Source organism: Glandiceps talaboti, chromosome 19, assembly GCF_964340395.1.
Source record: "Glandiceps talaboti chromosome 19, keGlaTala1.1, whole genome shotgun sequence".
NCBI lineage: Eukaryota > Metazoa > Hemichordata > Enteropneusta > Spengelidae > Glandiceps > Glandiceps talaboti.
This window is the reverse complement of record NC_135567.1, coordinates 6,139,757-6,158,891: the sequence shown is the minus strand read 5'-3', so window position 1 is coordinate 6,158,891 and position 19,135 is coordinate 6,139,757. Positions and strand designations below refer to the sequence as shown.

Here is a 19,135-nt window from a genome sequence, read left to right as displayed (position 1 = left end):
GTATGAAATACCTCTGTTACAGCAATACTCACACAGCTGGTACATGGCTGTATGAAATACCTCTGTTACAGCAATACTTACATAGCTGGTACATGGCTGTATGAAATACCTCTGTTACAGCAATACTCACACAGCTGGTACATGGCTGTATGAAATACCTCTGTTACAGCAATGCTTACATAGCTGGTACATAGCTGTATGAAATACCTCTGTTACAGCAATACTTACATAGCTGGTACATGGCTGTATGAAATACCTCTGTTACAGCAATACTTACATAGCTGGTACATGGCTGTATGAAATACCTCTGTTACAGCAATGCTTACATAGGTGGTACATGGCTGTATGAAATACCTCTGTTACAGCAATACTTACATAGCTGGTACATGGCTGTATGAAATACCTCTGTTACAGCAATACTTACATAGCTGGTATATGGCTGTATGAAATACCTTTGTTACAGCAATCCTTACATAGCTGACATGGCTGTATGAAATATCTCTGTTAGAGCAATGCTTACATAGCTGGTATATGGCTGTATGAAATACCTTTGTTACAGCAATACTTACATAGCTGGTACATGGCTGTATGAAATACCTCTGTTACAGCAATGCTAACATAGCTGGTACATGGCTGTATGAAATACCTCTGTTACAGCAATGCTTACATAGCTGGTACATGGCTGTATGAAATACCTCTGTTACAGCAATGCTTACATAGCTGGTACATGGCTGTATGAAATACCTCTGTTACAGCAATGCTTACATAGCTGGTACATGGCTGTATGAAATACCTCTGTTGCAACAATACTTACATAGCTGGTACATAGCTGTATGAAATACCTCTGTTACAGCAATGCTTACATAGCTGGTACATGGCTGTATGAAATACCTCTGTTACAGCAATGCTAATATAGCTGGTACATGACTGTATGAAATACCTCTGTTACAGCAATGCTTACATAGCTGGTACATAACTATGAAATACCTCTGTTACAGCAATGCTAACATAGCTGGTACATGGCTGTATGAAATACCTCTGTTACAGCAATGCTTACATAGCTGGTACATGGCTGTATGAAATACCTCTGTTACAGCAATGCTAACATAGCTGGTACATGGCTGTATGAAATACCTCTGTTACAGCAATGCTTACATAGCTGGTACATAACTATGAAATACCTCTGTTACAGCAATGCTTACATAGCTGGTATATGGCTGTATGAAATACCTCTGTTACAGCAATGCTAACATAGCTGGTACATGGCTGTATGAAATACCTCTGTTGCAGCAATGCTTACATAGCTGGTATTTGGCTGTATGAAATACCTCTGTTACAGCAATGCTTACATAGCTGGTATTTGGCTGTATGAAATACCTCTGTTACAGCAATGCTTACATAGCTGGTACATGGCTGTATGAAATACCTCTGTTGCAACAATACTTACATAGCTGGTACATGGCTGTATGAAATACCTCTGTTACAGCAATGCTTACATAGCTGGTATATGGCTGTATGAAATACCTCTGTTACAGCAATGCTAACATAGCTGGTACATGGTTATGGGAAAAAGCTCTTGTACATGGATGTTGTAAAAACCTACGCTGCATTGCTATTTTTCACATCCATATTACATTGATGTTGGCTTACCAGTTACAAATCTAGGTATGTTTATACCTAGTGTGTTGGCCAGAGCTGTTACATGGATACTGTACACATAGCTGGTACAGCCCCATGTGGCTCACTGAGTTGGTACAGCTATGTGCACACCCCTGTCAATGGCATGTGAATGTCACAGGGGTGTGCAAGGTTCCCTGTGTAGTTATGAACCACACATTACAAAATTGGTAACCGAGAAAAAAAATTGCATTGCTTCTGCATATGGAAAAAATTATTTGATACAGGATTGACAATAGAAAAAAATTGCTGTTACAGTGATGGGGACAAAAATTGCTGCCATACCTATTTCCTCCCGTCCCCCCCCCCCTAGAAATCAAATGGTTCTCCCCGAAAAGCAAGATGGCAGCCGCGATCAACAATGGATGACGAGAATACAATGTGGAGAAAATAAATCAGATCTGTAGCGGTAAGTTTTTTTCGTGTGTATTACATTTCTTTTCAAATTTCCTATATCGGTACTACATTTAGTTTCATCATCAATCTCCATCGTCATTTTAGAACCGAACATGACAGCAGACCATAGATTGGCCAATCAAATTTTTCGTCAGTTTTGATATGGTGTTGATTGATACTTGCGTGTCACCTAGAAATTCGCATATTTTGATTTTGATGATGAAACCAAGCTGGTCACTATGGCTTTATATGTGATGTGTTGTTTATATTTGTAATGTAACAAAGTTAGAAATTTGGCAGTAGATTTATCAATGTTGAACACTGAATGAGATAACTATCTAAATCAGAAATAAGGTTATAAAATAACTTTTATTCATGCAACTACCGTTATATCACTCTAGTAATGTAATGGTTGAGTTGTTACAATGTAGAGATCAAACAGTGATGGATCAATTCATCACCACCACCACCGCCACCACCACCACCACCACCACCACCACCACCATTATCATCATCATTATCATCATCATCATCATCATTTGGTACTGTTGATGTAGGTCAGTGACCTGTACAAAGTTTCATTTGGTGAGATGTAAGTGTCAATCAAGTGTGAAGTCTCCACGGCTGTAGTTTCTGAAATATGGGTCAATGGTATAGTTATACTGAAATGGTGCTGATTTCCTTATTTATCAAGTCTTGATTTGAAACAATCAATGGTCGGTGCATTCACAATACCGGCGGATATACAGTGATGGTGTTTTTGGTTTCTTCAACTTGAAAGAGTGACCACAAGTTGAAGGGTTCACTACAATAGTGAGGGAGATTGAGTTTTGTAGAAACCATGTGTGTATTTATAAACTTCAATTATGTCGCCTCGAACACATCTGTAAGTTAAACTTGGTAACTTCAAGGCTTTTAGTCTGTCAAGGTATGATAAATCTTTCAATCCTGGTATCAATTCTGTAGCTCTTCTTTGTACTGATTCGATGGTGTTGATTTGACCAAAGACAAGTAAGAAGACTTTTTGTCTGTGATTTGATTTGATTTATATGGTGTCCAGACTGAATAGGCATATTCAAGGTGACGTCCAATTAGTCTGTGATACAGAAATATAAAAGTATCCTGGTCGAGAAACTTGAAAATCCTTCATACTATTCCCACTAGGCGGTTTTCTGTTTGTACAATCTCGTTTATGTGTTGGTCAAAGATTAGTTTAGATTTCAACTCGACCCAGTTTCAACTCACTCCAATTTCAGTGCATCAGATTTGTGGGCCGAGTGCTTGTTTTTTTTCATTATGTGTTTCACATAAAAATTCTGGTTTTCTTACAAAAACGATGGATGGATAAACCAAGTACAAATTCAAGACGTAGTGGATGCATGATGTTCTATGCCGTAACGTCTTTTACATGTATAACTAATGATAATAACCGGATGTGACTTTTACTGTTGTGCTGTTAATTTTTTCACATTCACCATAAACGGTTATGTTTTGGGTGTGAACTATAAAAAATCCTATGAGAAAATGTGATTTGACATCAGAATGTGGAGTCATAATGTGAAAGTTTTAGATTCATCAGAATGTGAACATAAATTCAACAAAGTTCCATGTTCCTATCACCTCCTGTCTTTTACAATATTATGAAGTGAAAGTGAAGTACTGTGATTTAAGAGTTTAGATTTATAATACCTCTCTTTCACTGTCTTGTTTCAAAAGGAACAAGACATGTAAGGAGCATAGAATTTTGTTCAATTTATGTTTTACATCTGAAGAATCTAAAACACTCAGAAACATCGTGTCTCTATAGTTTATTGTCAAGTTACACTTTTTCATTGACTAATTAATAGAATTAATGAAATTGTGTTGTCACCCCCAAAACACTCAATTTGGGTCAGTATGAAAAAAACACATAGCATGAACAAATGTATACATAATCACATTTCTGAAAATGTATAGTTTCAGATAGTTACCATCGTTATTTACTGAGCATCTTTCATTTTAATGTAGGTAATCATTGTGTCTAGAAACACAGTATGCATGGTCTTGGTTGATACTACTCAAATGAATCTCAGTAGAGTCATTACCAGTAGTCACTCTTTCTGTTGTTGTGTCAGGTATTATGAAGTCATCAATACATTTATCAATTACTATTTTTATGTACTCTTTCATGTTCAAGTCATTTGATTTTCATGTTCAAGTCATTCAGCATTATGATGGTCACCACAATGAATGTACTTGCTCTTCAGTGCTCTTGTGGTCAATTCAGCACCACCAAAGTGTATCTCACCACATTGTTGATCAGCCTCATTGGAGACAGTGGCCACAAAGTCTTCACTAATTGGGATAAATCACATTGACTTAAGGCAATTGATGGGGAGAATGGGCGCCATCTGTTCATCCATCATTCTGCCTGTCCATCCGTAATATGTCATTTCTCAGACATGCAATATGCTGCTTCATTCATATAGGTGACCACATATCATGTGGTACATATGCAACTCACTTTGTTTTGCGATATATGCAAATTTGACCAAATGACGGCCATATTTGTAGTTCAAAATCCATATTTACTGCATAACTCAAAACTGTAATACCCAGACAGTCCATTCAAGGCATGTATGCTGATAACTAAAACCTGATTTTTTGTTCTTCTTTAAATACAGATAATGAGAAGACCATTTAGCTAGGGATGAGAAAAGACATTGTGGAACTATAAGTAAACATCCATCAAGATTCTACATCAAGGATGATACCATGTCTGCTTATATTCAGAAAGAAGACACAAACCCACATGGATGTGATGAAGGAATGACTTCAGTGATAGTCAAGGTCAACAGGAACATGAATACAATTTCTTTTCAAGACTGACGTGAATTAGCCGAAATATACAATCTTGAATTTTGACCAAAACCCATGACCATTTAATTTTCACTGGGAAATGCTTACCATACTACATTTGTTTTTTGATGTGTTACCAGTGTTGGCAAGAAATATATGTATTATGGACAATTAAGTTTCCACAGAGATTTCATTTATGAGAGGATACATGATTGAGTGTCAGAGTGAATTGATGGGGACAATAAGGAATATTTCATCACTATGGTACTCTGTAATATACACACTGCATCGAAGTATACGGTACTATATGATGTGGGATATCATAGTGTCTGTAATATACACACTGCATCTACATACTCTATGGTGTGTGATATCATAGTGTCTGTAATATACACACTGCATCTAAGTATGCTATGGTGTGTGATATCATAGTGTCTGTAATATACACACTGCATCTAAGTACTCTATGGTGTGTGATATCATAGTGTCTGTAATATACACACTGCATCTAAGTACTCTATGGTGTGTGATATCATAGTGTCTGTAATATACATACTACATCTAAGTACTCTATGGTGTGTGTGATATCATAGTGTCTGTAATATACACACTGCATCTATGTACTCTATGGTGTGTGATATCATAGTGTCTGTAATATACACACTGCATCTATGTACTCTATGGTGTATGATATCATAGTGTCTGTAATATACACACTGCATCTAAGTACTCTATGGTGTGTGATATCATAGTATCTGTAATATACACACTGCATCTAAGTACTCTATGGTGTGTGATATCATAGTGTCTGTAATATACACACTGCAGCTAAGTACTCTATGGTGTGTGATATCATAGTGTCTGTAATATACACACTGCATCTAAGTACGCTGTGGTGTGTGATATCATAGTATATGTAATATACACACTGCATCTAAGTACTCTATAGTGTGTGATATCATAGTGTCTGAAATATACACACTGCATCTAAGTACGCTGTGGTGTGTGATATCATAGTGTATGTAATATACACACTGCATCTAAGTACTCTATGGTGTGTGATATCATAGTGTATGTAATATACACACTGCATTTATGTACTCTATGGTGTGTGATATCATAGTGACTGTAATATACATTGCATCTAAGTAGTCTATGGTGTGTGATATCATAGTGTCTGTAATATACACACTGCATCTATGTACTCTATGGTGTGTGATATCATAGTGTCTGTAATATACACACTGCATCTATGTACTCTATGGTGTATGCTATCATAGTGTATGTAATATACACACTGCATCTAAGTACTCTATGGTGTGTGATATCATAGTGTCTGTAATATACACACTGCATCTACGTACTCTATGGTGTGTAATATCACAGTGTCTGTAATATACACACTGCATCTAAGTACTCTATGGTGTGTGATATCATAGTGTCTGTAATATACACACTGCATCTAAGTACTCTATGGTGTGTGATATCATAGTGTCTGTAATATACACACTACATCTAAGTACTCTATGGTGTGTGATATCATAGTGTCTGCAACATACACACTGCATCTAAGTACTCTATACTACTATCATAGTGTCTGTAATATACACACTGCATCTATGTACTCTATGGTGTATGATATCATAGTGTCTGTAATATACACACTGCATCTAAGTACTCTATGGTGTGTGATATCATAGTATCTGTAATATACACACTGCATCTAAGTACTCTATGGTGTGTGATATCATAGTGTCTGTAATATACACACTGCAGCTAAGTACTCTATGGTGTGTGATATCATAGTGTCTGTAATATACACACTGCATCTAAGTACGCTGTGGTGTGTGATATCATAGTATATGTAATATACACACTGCATCTAAGTACTCTATAGTGTGTGATATCATAGTGTCTGAAATATACACACTGCATCTATGTACTCTATGGTGTGTGATATCATAGTGTCTGTAATATACACACTGCATCTAAGTACTCTATGGTGTGTGATATCATAGTGTCTGTAATATACACACTGCATCTATGTACTCTATGGTGTATGCTATCATAGTGTATGTAATATACACACTGCATCTAAGTACTCTATGGTGTGTGATATCATAGTGTCTGTAATATACACACTGCATCTACGTACTCTATGGTGTGTAATATCACAGTGTCTGTAATATACACACTGCATCTAAGTACTCTATGGTGTGTGATATCATAGTGTCTGTAATATACACACTGCATCTAAGTACTCTATGGTGTGTGATATCATAGTGTCTGTAATATACACACTACATCTAAGTACTCTATGGTGTGTGATATCATAGTGTCTGCAACATACACACTGCATCTAAGTACTCTATACTACTATCATAGTGTCTGTAATATACACACTGCATCTAAGTACTCTATACTACTATCATAGTGTCTGTAATATACACACTGCATCTAAGTACTCTATGGTGTGTGATATCATAGTGTCTGTAATATACACACTGCATCTAAGTACTCTATAGTGTGTGATATCATAGTATCTGTAATATACACACTGCATCTAAGTACTCTATGGTGTGTGATATCATAGTGTCTGTAATATACACACTGCAGCTAAGTACTCTATGGTGTGTGATATCATAGTGTCTGTAATATACACACTGCATCTAAGTACGCTGTGGTGTGTGATATCATAGTATATGTAATATACACACTGCATCTAAGTACTCTATAGTGTGTGATATCATAGTGTCTGAAATATACACACTGCATCTAAGTACGCTGTGGTGTGTGATATCATAGTGTATGTAATATACACACTGCATCTAAGTACTCTATGGTGTGTGATATCATAGTGTATGTAATATACACACTACATCTATGTACTCTATGGTGTGTGATATCATAGTGACTGTAATATACATTGCATCTAAGTAGTCTATGGTGTGTGATATCATAGTGTCTGTAATATACACACTGCATCTATGTACTCTATGGTGTGTGATATCATAGTGTCTGTAATATACACACTGCATCTAAGTACTCTATGGTGTGTGATATCATAGTGTCTGTAATATACACACTGCATCTATGTACTCTATGGTGTATGATATCATAGTGTATGTAATATACACACTGCATCTAAGTACTCTATGGTGTGTGATATCATAGTGTCTGTAATATACACACTGCATCTACGTACTCTATGGTGTGTAATATCACAGTGTCTGTAATATACACACTGCATCTAAGTACTCTATGGTGTGTGATATCATAGTGTCTGTAATATACACACTGCATCTAAGTACTCTATGGTGTGTGATATCATAGTGTCTGTAATATACACACTACATCTAAGTACTCTATGGTGTGTGATATCATAGTGTCTGCAACATACACACTGCATCTAAGTACTCTATACTACTATCATAGTGTCTGTAATATACACACTGCATCTAAGTACTCTATGGTGTGTGATATCATAGTGTATGTAATATACACACTGCATCTAAGTACTCTATACTACTATCATAGTGTCTGTAATATACACACTACATCTAAGTACTCTATGGTGTGTGATATCATAGTGTCTGCAACATACACACTGCATCTAAGTACTCTATACTACTATCATAGTGTCTGTAATATACACACTACATCTAAGTACTCTATGGTGTGTGATATCATAGTGTCTGCAACATACACACTGCATCTAAGTACTCTATACTACTATCATAGTGTCTGTAATATACACACTGCATCTAAGTACTCTATGGTGTGTGATATCATAGTGTATGTAATATACACACTGCATCTAAGTACTCTATGGTGTGTGATATCATAGTATCTGTAATATACACACTGCATCTAAGTACTCTATGGTGTGTGATATCATAGTGTCTGTAATATACACACTACATCTAAGTACGCTATGGTGTGTGATATCATAGTATCTGTAATATACACACTGCATCTAAGTACTCTATGGTGTGTGATATCATAGTGTATGTAATATACACACTGCATCTAAGTACTCTATGGTGTGTGATATCATAATATCTGTAATATACACACTGCATCTAAGTACGCTATGGTGTGTAATATCACAGTGTCTGTAATATACACACTGCATCTAAGTACTCTATGGTGTGTGATATCATAGTGTCTGTAATATACACACTACATCTAAGTACTCTATGGTGTGTGATATCATAGTGTCTGCAACATACACACTGCATCTAAGTACTCTATACTACTATCATAGTGTCTGTAATATACACACTGCATCTAAGTACTCTATACTACTATCATAGTGTCTGTAATATACACACTGCATCTAAGTACTCTATACTACTATCATAGTGTCTGTGATATACACACTGCATCTAAGTACTCTATACTACTATCATAGTGTCTGTAATATACACACTGCATCTAAGTACTCTATGGTGTGTGATATCATAGTGTATGTAATATACACACTGCATATAAGTACTGTATGGTGTGTGATATCATAGTGTCTGTAATATACACACTTTCTAAGTACTCTATGGTGTGTGATATCATATTGTCTGTAATATACACACTGCATCTAAATAATCTATGGTGTGTGATATCATAGTGTCTGTAATATACACACTGCATCTAAGTACGCTATGGTGTGTGATATCATAGTGTATGGTACCCTATGGTATGTGATATCTTAGTGTACTATACTGAATTAAATCACTCCAAAATGTATCTATTTCGTTCAGACTGATTTTTTTGAGGTCAAGGTTCGTTTTACTGATACATGTACTTCATGTTAGTGTACATATTATGTTGTTGTATATTTCAAAGGTTTCTACACTGTCTCTGGATGTTCAATGTTTTCATGGTCATTACAGTTGCACACAAACAACACAGTCATCCAATTCCCACCAGAAAGTTGTCAGGGCTTGACAAGACTTTAATGAAACATTCTTTGTAGTCCATGGCCTTGCCCTAGTAGAAATATCTCACAACAGATTTTGTAATGATGCAAGTTGTAGAAGTGAGTAGTTTGGTCATCACTGCTCAATTCGAAGAATGATACTTAAAGGTGCATCTTATCGTATATACATGCAATGTTACTTGTTATTATAGTCACCCAGAGGGGAAAATATTTACATTGGGTTCAGTCCATCTGTCTGGGAGTGCATGTGTGTATTCACCCTCATATCTATGGCACGCACCAACCAATTTAAACCACACCTGGCACAACGGTAACATACTATGTGAGACATATGCACGTCAATTTGTTTTGTGACTGAATCAAATATGGCCAAATGGCAGCCATATTTGTTGATAAATTTCACAATATGCATCATAACTTTGGATGTATAAATCACACTGACTCCATTCAAGTGCCTACCCTCATATTATCAACTCTGTATGTAGTTACTCAGTGTTTCAGGCTAATCTCATTGCACAATGTCAACTTTCTTTGAAAATACAGAGGATACTCATAAGTTTACTTGTCAATCATATTCTGTAGAAGATATTAATCGTTTTTATGCTACTAAATCTCAACATCAAAATCTAAATCTTTTACATCTTAACATACGTTCCTTGAAGAAGAATTTTGATGACTTTCATTTATTTCACAACAGTGTGACGCAGACAACATTCCATGTTATTGCCCTGTCTGAAATATGGCAGGTGGACTGTCCATCTTTGTTTAATTTACCAGATTATAGATTTGTGTGTAAACAGAGACAACCTGGCCTTATGGGGTTGGTGTGTATATTCACAGTTCTGTCAATTTTGAAGTTCTTCAGGATATAAGTATTCACAATTCTGAATCTTTATGGTTAAAGCTACACATAGGTTCAAAAAATATCACATTAGGTGTTATTTACAGAAAACCAGGAACTCCTGTAGATATCTTCACCAATGAACTTGAAAACACTTTATGGAAGCTGAACTCAACAAAATTCGATTGCGTTATTGCAGGTGACCTTAATATTGACTTTTCAAATTGTGACAATCAACACCAGCAACAACTAATGAATTCCCTCTCTGCGTTTAATTTTAAACAACTTATCACTGTACCAACTCGTATTACAGATCACTCCAGTACTATAATAGATCACATTTACTGTAATTTTTCAAACTCCTATGTCAACTGTGGAACCATTGTAACAGACATATCTGACCATTTTCCTATTTTTGCGTCATTCGACAATTTAATGTCAATATTTAATGGTGACGATTTACCCCTGGTAAGAAATTTTTCAGGATATGACAAGTCTTTGTTCTGCCATGTTTTCCAAGAGACTAATTGGTATTCAGCGTTGAATTCCAATCATGTAAACAGAGCGTATGAAATTTTCACTGACACTTTCAGTGACATCTGTTCCAAACACGCACCCTTTGTTAAACCGAAGAAAAAACACACCAAACGTAGCAAACCTTGGATCACCCATGGTCTCAAAAAACCAATCAGTACCAAGTATAAACTCTATCACAAGCTTGTAGCTAAAAAGTTTGAATACGGACTGAAGGTCAAATACAAGAATTACAGAAATATTTTGACTACCCTTCTGAGGAAATCAAAAAAGTTGTATTATAGTAACAAACTTAAAGCTTGCCGTGGTGACTCAACCAAGCTCTGGAAAGAAATCAATGGCTTGTTAGGTAAAACTCATGGACCCCAGTCTCATCTTCCTAGCAAAATTAATATCGATAAAGATGTTAATCACACCTGTCACCCTGACAACACTATAACAGATCCTCTCCATATTGTAGAAACTTTCAATGATTTCTTTTCAAACATAGGTAGAAACTTAGCTGACAATGTAAATAGTAATTCTAATTATAGGAACTTTATTCATTCGTCATGTAACTCATCCATTTATTTTCACCCTATCTCAAAACAAGATGTCATTAATGAAATCATGTTACTAAACCTCTCTAAAGCAACTGGTTACGATAACTTACCTGCCCGATTGCTTCGTGATGGCGCTAGTGCCATTGCTACACCACTTTGCCATATCATAAATCTTTCACTTTCATGCGGTATTTTTCCTGATAGTCTTAAAATTGCTCGAGTAACTCCAATTTACAAAAAAGGGTCCCCATATAACACTGGTAACTATCGACCAATTTCCCTCCTTCCACAACTTAGCAAAGTTTTTGAAAAAAGTTATTTACAGGCAACTAATTTCTTTTCTCGACAGACATTCCGTGATTTACCCCCATCAGTATGGTTTCAGAAAAACCTATAGCACTAAACTAGCATTGATTAATCTTACAAAATATTGATAATGGAAATGTAGTATTAGGAGTCTATCTTGATCTGGCTAAACCATTTGACACCATTGATCACGAAATACTCTTAGATAAACTCAACTACTATGGAGTGAGGGGTGTCCCACATAACTGGTTTAAAAGCTACTTGTCCGACAGAAAACAGTTTGTTAAGGTTGGCAGGTACAGCTCCTCACATAAAGATATTAGTCATGGAGTGCCTCAGGGATCCATTCTGGGTCCCATACTTTTCCTTCTTTATATCAACGACCTTCCTTACTATTCTTCTTACTTCAAATCAAAGCTTTTTGCTGATGACTCAACTTTCTTTCATTCAATCTCAAATAATGTGAATATCGATGATGCTAACCTTCACTTCAAAGACATTGTTAACTGCTGTTCTGCAAACAAATTAACCATTAACTAGGATAAAACTAATTACATTCTCTTTTCCACACATCAAAGCTCATTTCATCGGAACGGGTCAATTTTTATTAACACAAAAGAAGTTAAAGAGACTGAACAGGTATCACATTTAGCCATTACCCTTGACTGCCATTTGACGTGGAAATCACACATAAACGATATATGTGCAAGGATCAGTCCCAAAATTGGAATAATTGCCAAACTTAGACACTTTGTTCCAAGGCATGTTCTGCTTTTATTGTTTAACTCTCTTGTCCTTCCCCATATTTCATATTGCCTTGAAGTTTGGGGAAGCACTTACCCCACAGCTTTAGTCCCTCTTCATAAGCTCCTAAAGAGGTTAGTGCGTGTAATGACCTTCATTCCTCCACGAACTCCTAGTGAACCACTATTCAAGGAATTAAATATTTTGAACATTTACCAACAATTTAATTACCAGGTTGGGATATTCATTTATGACCTCTTAACAGACAGATTACCTCACAAATTCACATACTATTTCAGTTTTCCAAGTCATGGCTACAACACTAGATCTACAGCACACTCTCATGTCCTTATTCCAAAAAGAAATCTTCGTCTGGGTCAATTTTCACTTAGTTACCATGGAGCTAAATTTTGGAATAGCTTACCTGCATCAATTAAACATATCCAGATAAGAAATCATTTCAAGCGTGCCCTCAGAGATTGTATTATTCTACTGTAATTTTATTTGTATTTAATGTATTTTTCACACCCGAAATGTATATACCTACATGTACGTACATGTATTCTTCTTTTTTCTGATTAATTTATACTTTTCATGAGCCCGGGGGGGTGGGGGGATGGGTGACTGGACACCTACTAGCTTTTCATTAGCTATCTTCCAGCACCCAGTCGCATTTGTCATTTTCATTATTTTCGTTTCATTTGTATTTATTTATTTATTAATTTGTGTTATTGCGAATAAAGAACTTATAGTATGATGAACTTTCTAATGAGACATTGACATTTCACTTTGAAAAACATTTTCAAAGTAAAATAACCAAATTGTTTGTTTCTACATTAACTCAAGAAGTTGAATACACAAAAGACACCTTTTAAATGTCTATACCCAAAGGTAAGCTTCCGTTTTAAAATCTTGATCTTTGACTTTGATCTCCATATTCAAGGTCAAATAGCAGTTGGTCAATGAATGATGCTGTTTTGTATCTAGAGAAACCATAAAAAGTGCACAATAACATTGCCATATAACACAACAATTGGGGGATGATGTCTTCGACTGAAAGCTTGTTTGAGTGAAAGCTTGTTTTACATGCAATTCTACATGATATTTGAGTGCTTGCCTGACCTTATAATAAATTATCTTTAAAAGCTAACATTTGTTGTATTGTGTAATTGAATGAACGTATGGCGGGAAAAGTGTATCTCTTGAAAGAAAATGAGCAACACTAGTGTCTGAATATGAGTAAATGTATGATTGTGTCTTACTATTTGATGTAGAGGAACACATGGATGAAAATCATCAATGAATAATGGAGAAAATCAAAAGATACAACACAGGAATGCCACCTACTACATGTATGCTTTCATAATGCCATGCACAAAAATTAGAAAATGAATCGTTATTTTAAATGCCTGGTGCTAAAAGACCATTTTCAGAAGTAATAATGCAACCATTAACCGTACTGTCACCCATACCTGGGCAGCATTATAAATGAATGGGTAAATACAGGAAAGAGTATGTTATCAGTGTCTGTATTGTAAATATTTGACTATAATTCTGAAAAATACAGGCAAAGTATTTACCAGTACAAAACTAGTGTTTATTCATGTTGTATAGCCTATATTTACCATATATTAATGGTAAATCATGCTTCCTGTATAAGGCATAGTCTCACCTGTATTCCTGGTGAATACAGACAATTGTACAGACAAATATAGAGTGGGTTAACAGCTTTTCAAAGGAAATGGATTAAGTTTTTTTTTTTTAAATCATAAGAAAATGTGTTTTTAATGTGTGAATTATTTGTTAATTTTTTTATAACTACTCACAACAGTGAAAATTTAGTTTCTTCATTTCAGATTACCTGTTGTAGAGGCAAAGAATAATTAGGGATTTCTCCCACCCAATGTTTGTAATAATTGGTTCTTTATTGTCACTGATAATAGTACATTTTATAAAGCCTAAATGTACCGCGCGTGTCAGCCATTCTAAACGAAAGTACTGAGTAACCAATATAATAAGATTGTGCGTCAAAGTGGATTTGGAGAGACGTGATGAACGTACTTCTATGACGCAGTTATCACGGCGCCCTCTGGGGAGGCAAATTCATATGAACATGGGAACAGAAGGTATGAAACCACTCTCAAAAAAATCTAGATGTTACCTACAGGGGGGGGGGGGGCACTTTTTACCCAGTTTCACAAAGAATGCAAATGCTAACCTAAATTATGTTATATAATATATATTTCGTATTGGGAGTACTCAAACCTTCAGTAAACCAAAAACGTGAAAAAGGGCAAAAATGACATGAGAAGTGAAGCGAGACTAGACGAGACATACTAGAAGCAATCTAGCTGTGTGTACATAGAGCTCTAAACCTCTTCATCAACACCACTCGGTTGAAATCTATTGAAACAATATATCTTTATTACATTCACAATAACATCATCTAATCTGAGTACCGTGATGGCACAGTACAGCACAATGAAAGGCAAGGAAAAAAGCCTTGTCCATGGAACAATACAGTAGTTTAATATATATGCTGGTTCTAGACAGATTATCATTTCACCTTAACTTGTTTACTTTGCAGTATATCTCAAAGAATTATCAATGCATTTACATGAAATTTAGTAGAAAGATTACCAACGAGCAGGCGTCTGATATGATTTTGGTTACATTGTATGGTATGATACCAACAAGTCTTGAAAACTGTAAACATTGTAGCATTAATAGAGAGACGTCTTTCTAGACTGACTACCTTTTTATTTCAAAACAATTTGGACCAGCTGTCCTTGATACATCTTGCTTAGTCTATCAGGAAAACATACACGTTCGTCATTGTTTTCATAATTGCATGATCTTTTAGGTTTTAGGTAATTAAAATTATCTGCAAGTTTTGTCATGATTTTATCTGAAAATAGTTCTATGAAAATAAAGAAATTCTACTACTGGAGGAAATATAGTAGATGTGCAAGTGGAAGTAAAAGAAATATATTGACATGGGACATGCACAAGAGGAAATACTTATATAAATGTTGAAACAAAAAATTGTTCATTTTAATTTTGATATTTATATAAATGTTAGAGCAATAATTCTTCATATTGACATGTCAAAATATTATGTGATTATGTTAACAATTCTACTTATATAACACTGAGTATCAATCTGCTAAGACAGTGCTCTATACCACAGTGGCAGAGCGCAATAGCAATATATTGTGCGATCAACAGACAACTCCGAGTTACAACCAAGAAAGAGTTCCAGTACTACCAAAACTATTGCGCTCTGCCACTGCGGTATAGAGCACTGTCTTAGCAGATTGATACTCACCGAGTTATGGCAACTATTATCGGGAAAACTTGACCATAAACAAATAAGATGGATTACAAATAACTAAAAGCAATGACTAAACTGAAAACAACTAATTTACTGTAACTACCACGACGCTTCGCTAGACAGGTAGTAAAAAAAACACTGTAAGAGTGAAAACATTACCTTGTACGCGGTCTGCTCACGTAACCACACACGGTGACCATTGTAATAGATTGCCAATGATGAAGAAATGAAGGCATGCTTTCAAAACAAAGACATGCCTTACCACATCTTGCAACAAGGTCAATGACGTACACCACCGAGTCGACATCGATCAAAACACACATGTGAACGCGGCTATCGTACAAATTACGGCAATGCCTGCTTTGCGACAAAACAGCCACACTCGGGCTTTCTGCGTATACCATGTTACCGAAATTGGTAACGCACATAAAGAGAAAATCGGCATAGTTTTTCCTTTACAATATCTTGGGTTATCGTTAAAATATGAACATTCTGGTTATAGTATATTTACTTGAAAGACAGTGCCGATGAATTGTGAAATTTGTGTACAGATTGTTTGGTTGTGAATGTGCGAACGGTGAAATGTGCAAATTAGGATTGCATACCCTATATAAATTATAGTGTGCGGAGAAAGTGACACGAGTGAGAGCGGCCGTGCCCTTAGCAACCAATTGCAACAATGTATTACCCGACTCTCGAGCTACATGTTGACATACATATTTATTGAACTTACACCATAGACAAGTAAGTACACATAAATCTACCACTACAATAAGAAAAGACTGGGTTTTGAAAATTTATATTGACATTTTTGTTATTTTAGATAATCACAATCTTAGCTTTATTGTGCCATGATGCCCATGCATCACGGTGCTAAATATGATTCATTTACATTAATGATTTGCTACTCATCAGACAGTACTTGCTATTAATGTTGCCCATTGTTTCACCTAGTTAGCCAATCATCAACATTTGCCCATTGTTTCACCTAGTTACCTAGTACCTAGTCATCATCAACATTTGCCCATTGTTTCACCTAGTTACCCAATCATCATCAATATTTGCACCATTGTTTCACCGAGTTACCTAGTCATCATTAACATTTGCCCATTGTTTCACCGAGTTACCTAGTCATCATCAACACTGTGTGGTGTGTTACTGTGTAGGACAATCTATATTTTTCCTGTCCTTTTCTTAGAACAACTTGGACAAAACCACTTCCCCTGCTTAGCATGCTTAATTTTCAAACAATCCAAGTGGTAGTATTTCACTTGACAATCTTTGTTACTACAAACAATCATGTCCCTCGAAAAAAAACTGTCACCAGGGCAATAACAAACGGATGTATATGAATATGTGTCATATGGCAACTCACTACCTGTATGGTTCTCTGTGCTCCCAAGTTGTTGGTATTTTCTGGAATACCACTTAACTAGTATCTCGTGGAGAATACAATGCCTGAAAACATTTATCAGCTTTCTTTATCATCTGCTCCATGAAGATTTCATCAAAATACACTTGCTGAATTATTTCACCCACAGGTGACCAAATAACAAAATAGCTACACGGAATACCAACTAAAAACATGTGTAGCTGGACTTGATAAAAATATGGATGAGTTCGCTTTAAAACATACTTTCCACCAATGTTTTGCATACAAAATGATGCATCTGATTCTGTTTGCATTTGTGGAGTCCTATCTTTACATTTGAGGGGAAACTTGACTTCAGCTGTGAAAATTCCATGACACTCACATCTAATTAAAGCATCAGGGGGACCAGCAAGAAAGATATACTTAGTGCTTCTATACAGACCACATTGTAAACTTTCAACTCTTACATGCCCATCATTTATTAGACGCACTTTCAAACTTTCAATGGCATCTATTTCATGAATACAACCATAACATAAGACTCACATTGTTACACTTTATCAAAAACTCATTATACAGGAGGTCATGGAACAATGGGTTGTAGCGTTTAGTCAGCAGTTTGACTAGCTTTGTTGACATTGGTACAGATTACTTGTATGTGTCAGGATGTGTATACGTAACACGGAACTTTTTACACCTGTTTTCTCAAGTTTAATCACAAAGTATTTTAATTCACCTGGTGTTAATGGTGGCGCAGACTTCACTAGAGGGGCTTTCCCTGTAGATTTGTCACTACCGCTAACCACACGTCCTGTGACACTGGAGTTGCAAAGCTGTTTGAAATGAGCAAACTTTTAAAGTACATGCTGACATGTCAGTTCTTCTCTTGAATTGAGTCACTGCATCAATGTAGAACTGGTCCGCTCCTACATGTGAACATGGAAGTATAACGTGGGTTGTACTTCCATGATGTGAACAAGCTTCACCGAGCCAGCCATGCAAATACAAAAATACAATGAACGGCAATCACTGTGGCATCTGTTTTGAGTGCAGCCCATACGCAGTTCAGAGGCTAAGTGAAGATACTTTGTGAATGTCATACCTTTCCGACAAACTGAAATCCAGTGTTGTGATAGTTAGTAATTTGAATTCGTTTACACATTACATCAAAATTTTGTCAAGTAACAACAAATTGATAAGCATCTAAACTTTTGTACGATTTCAGTTGTGAGTGAGTGTACAGACTCAGCTTGGTAATGAAGTATGCATAGATGTCAGCATAGGTTACCTAAGACTCACATTGTAGGTTACCTAAGACTCATGCATAGATGTCAGCATGGAGTCATGATGGGTGAATGGTTGGCGTGACCGGCTTGGAATCTACAGGTTGCAGGTTCGAGCCCTGTCGCTGCCTGCTGTTTGTTTCTGAGTGGCTAAAGTCCTTGGGCAAGATTTGAACCACGACTGTGCTTCAGTCAACCCAGCTGTATAATTGGGGACCTGGTAGGATGTAGGTTGCAATGTGAAGGCTTTAATCCTATGCGCTGAAATGGCTGCAATGGATTGTATGCTCCCCAGGGAGTTGAGGAAGACTAAAGGGCCGTTGTGCCGTTCT

The 19,135-nt window shown here is 36.1% G+C and overlaps 1 protein-coding gene across 1 annotated transcript in view; it reads left to right on the top strand.

Moving 5' to 3' along the window:
• Positions 1-5,154, top strand: part of LOC144450382 (uncharacterized) — a 318,500-nt gene extending 313,346 nt beyond the window's left edge. The window contains exon 14 of the mRNA XM_078140985.1: positions 4,737-5,154. Within this exon, the coding sequence (XP_077997111.1) occupies positions 4,737-4,760 (24 nt within the window). The 3' untranslated portion in view covers positions 4,761-5,154. The remainder of the gene's footprint in view (positions 1-4,736) is intronic.
• Positions 5,155-19,135: the final 13,981 nt, after the last annotated feature.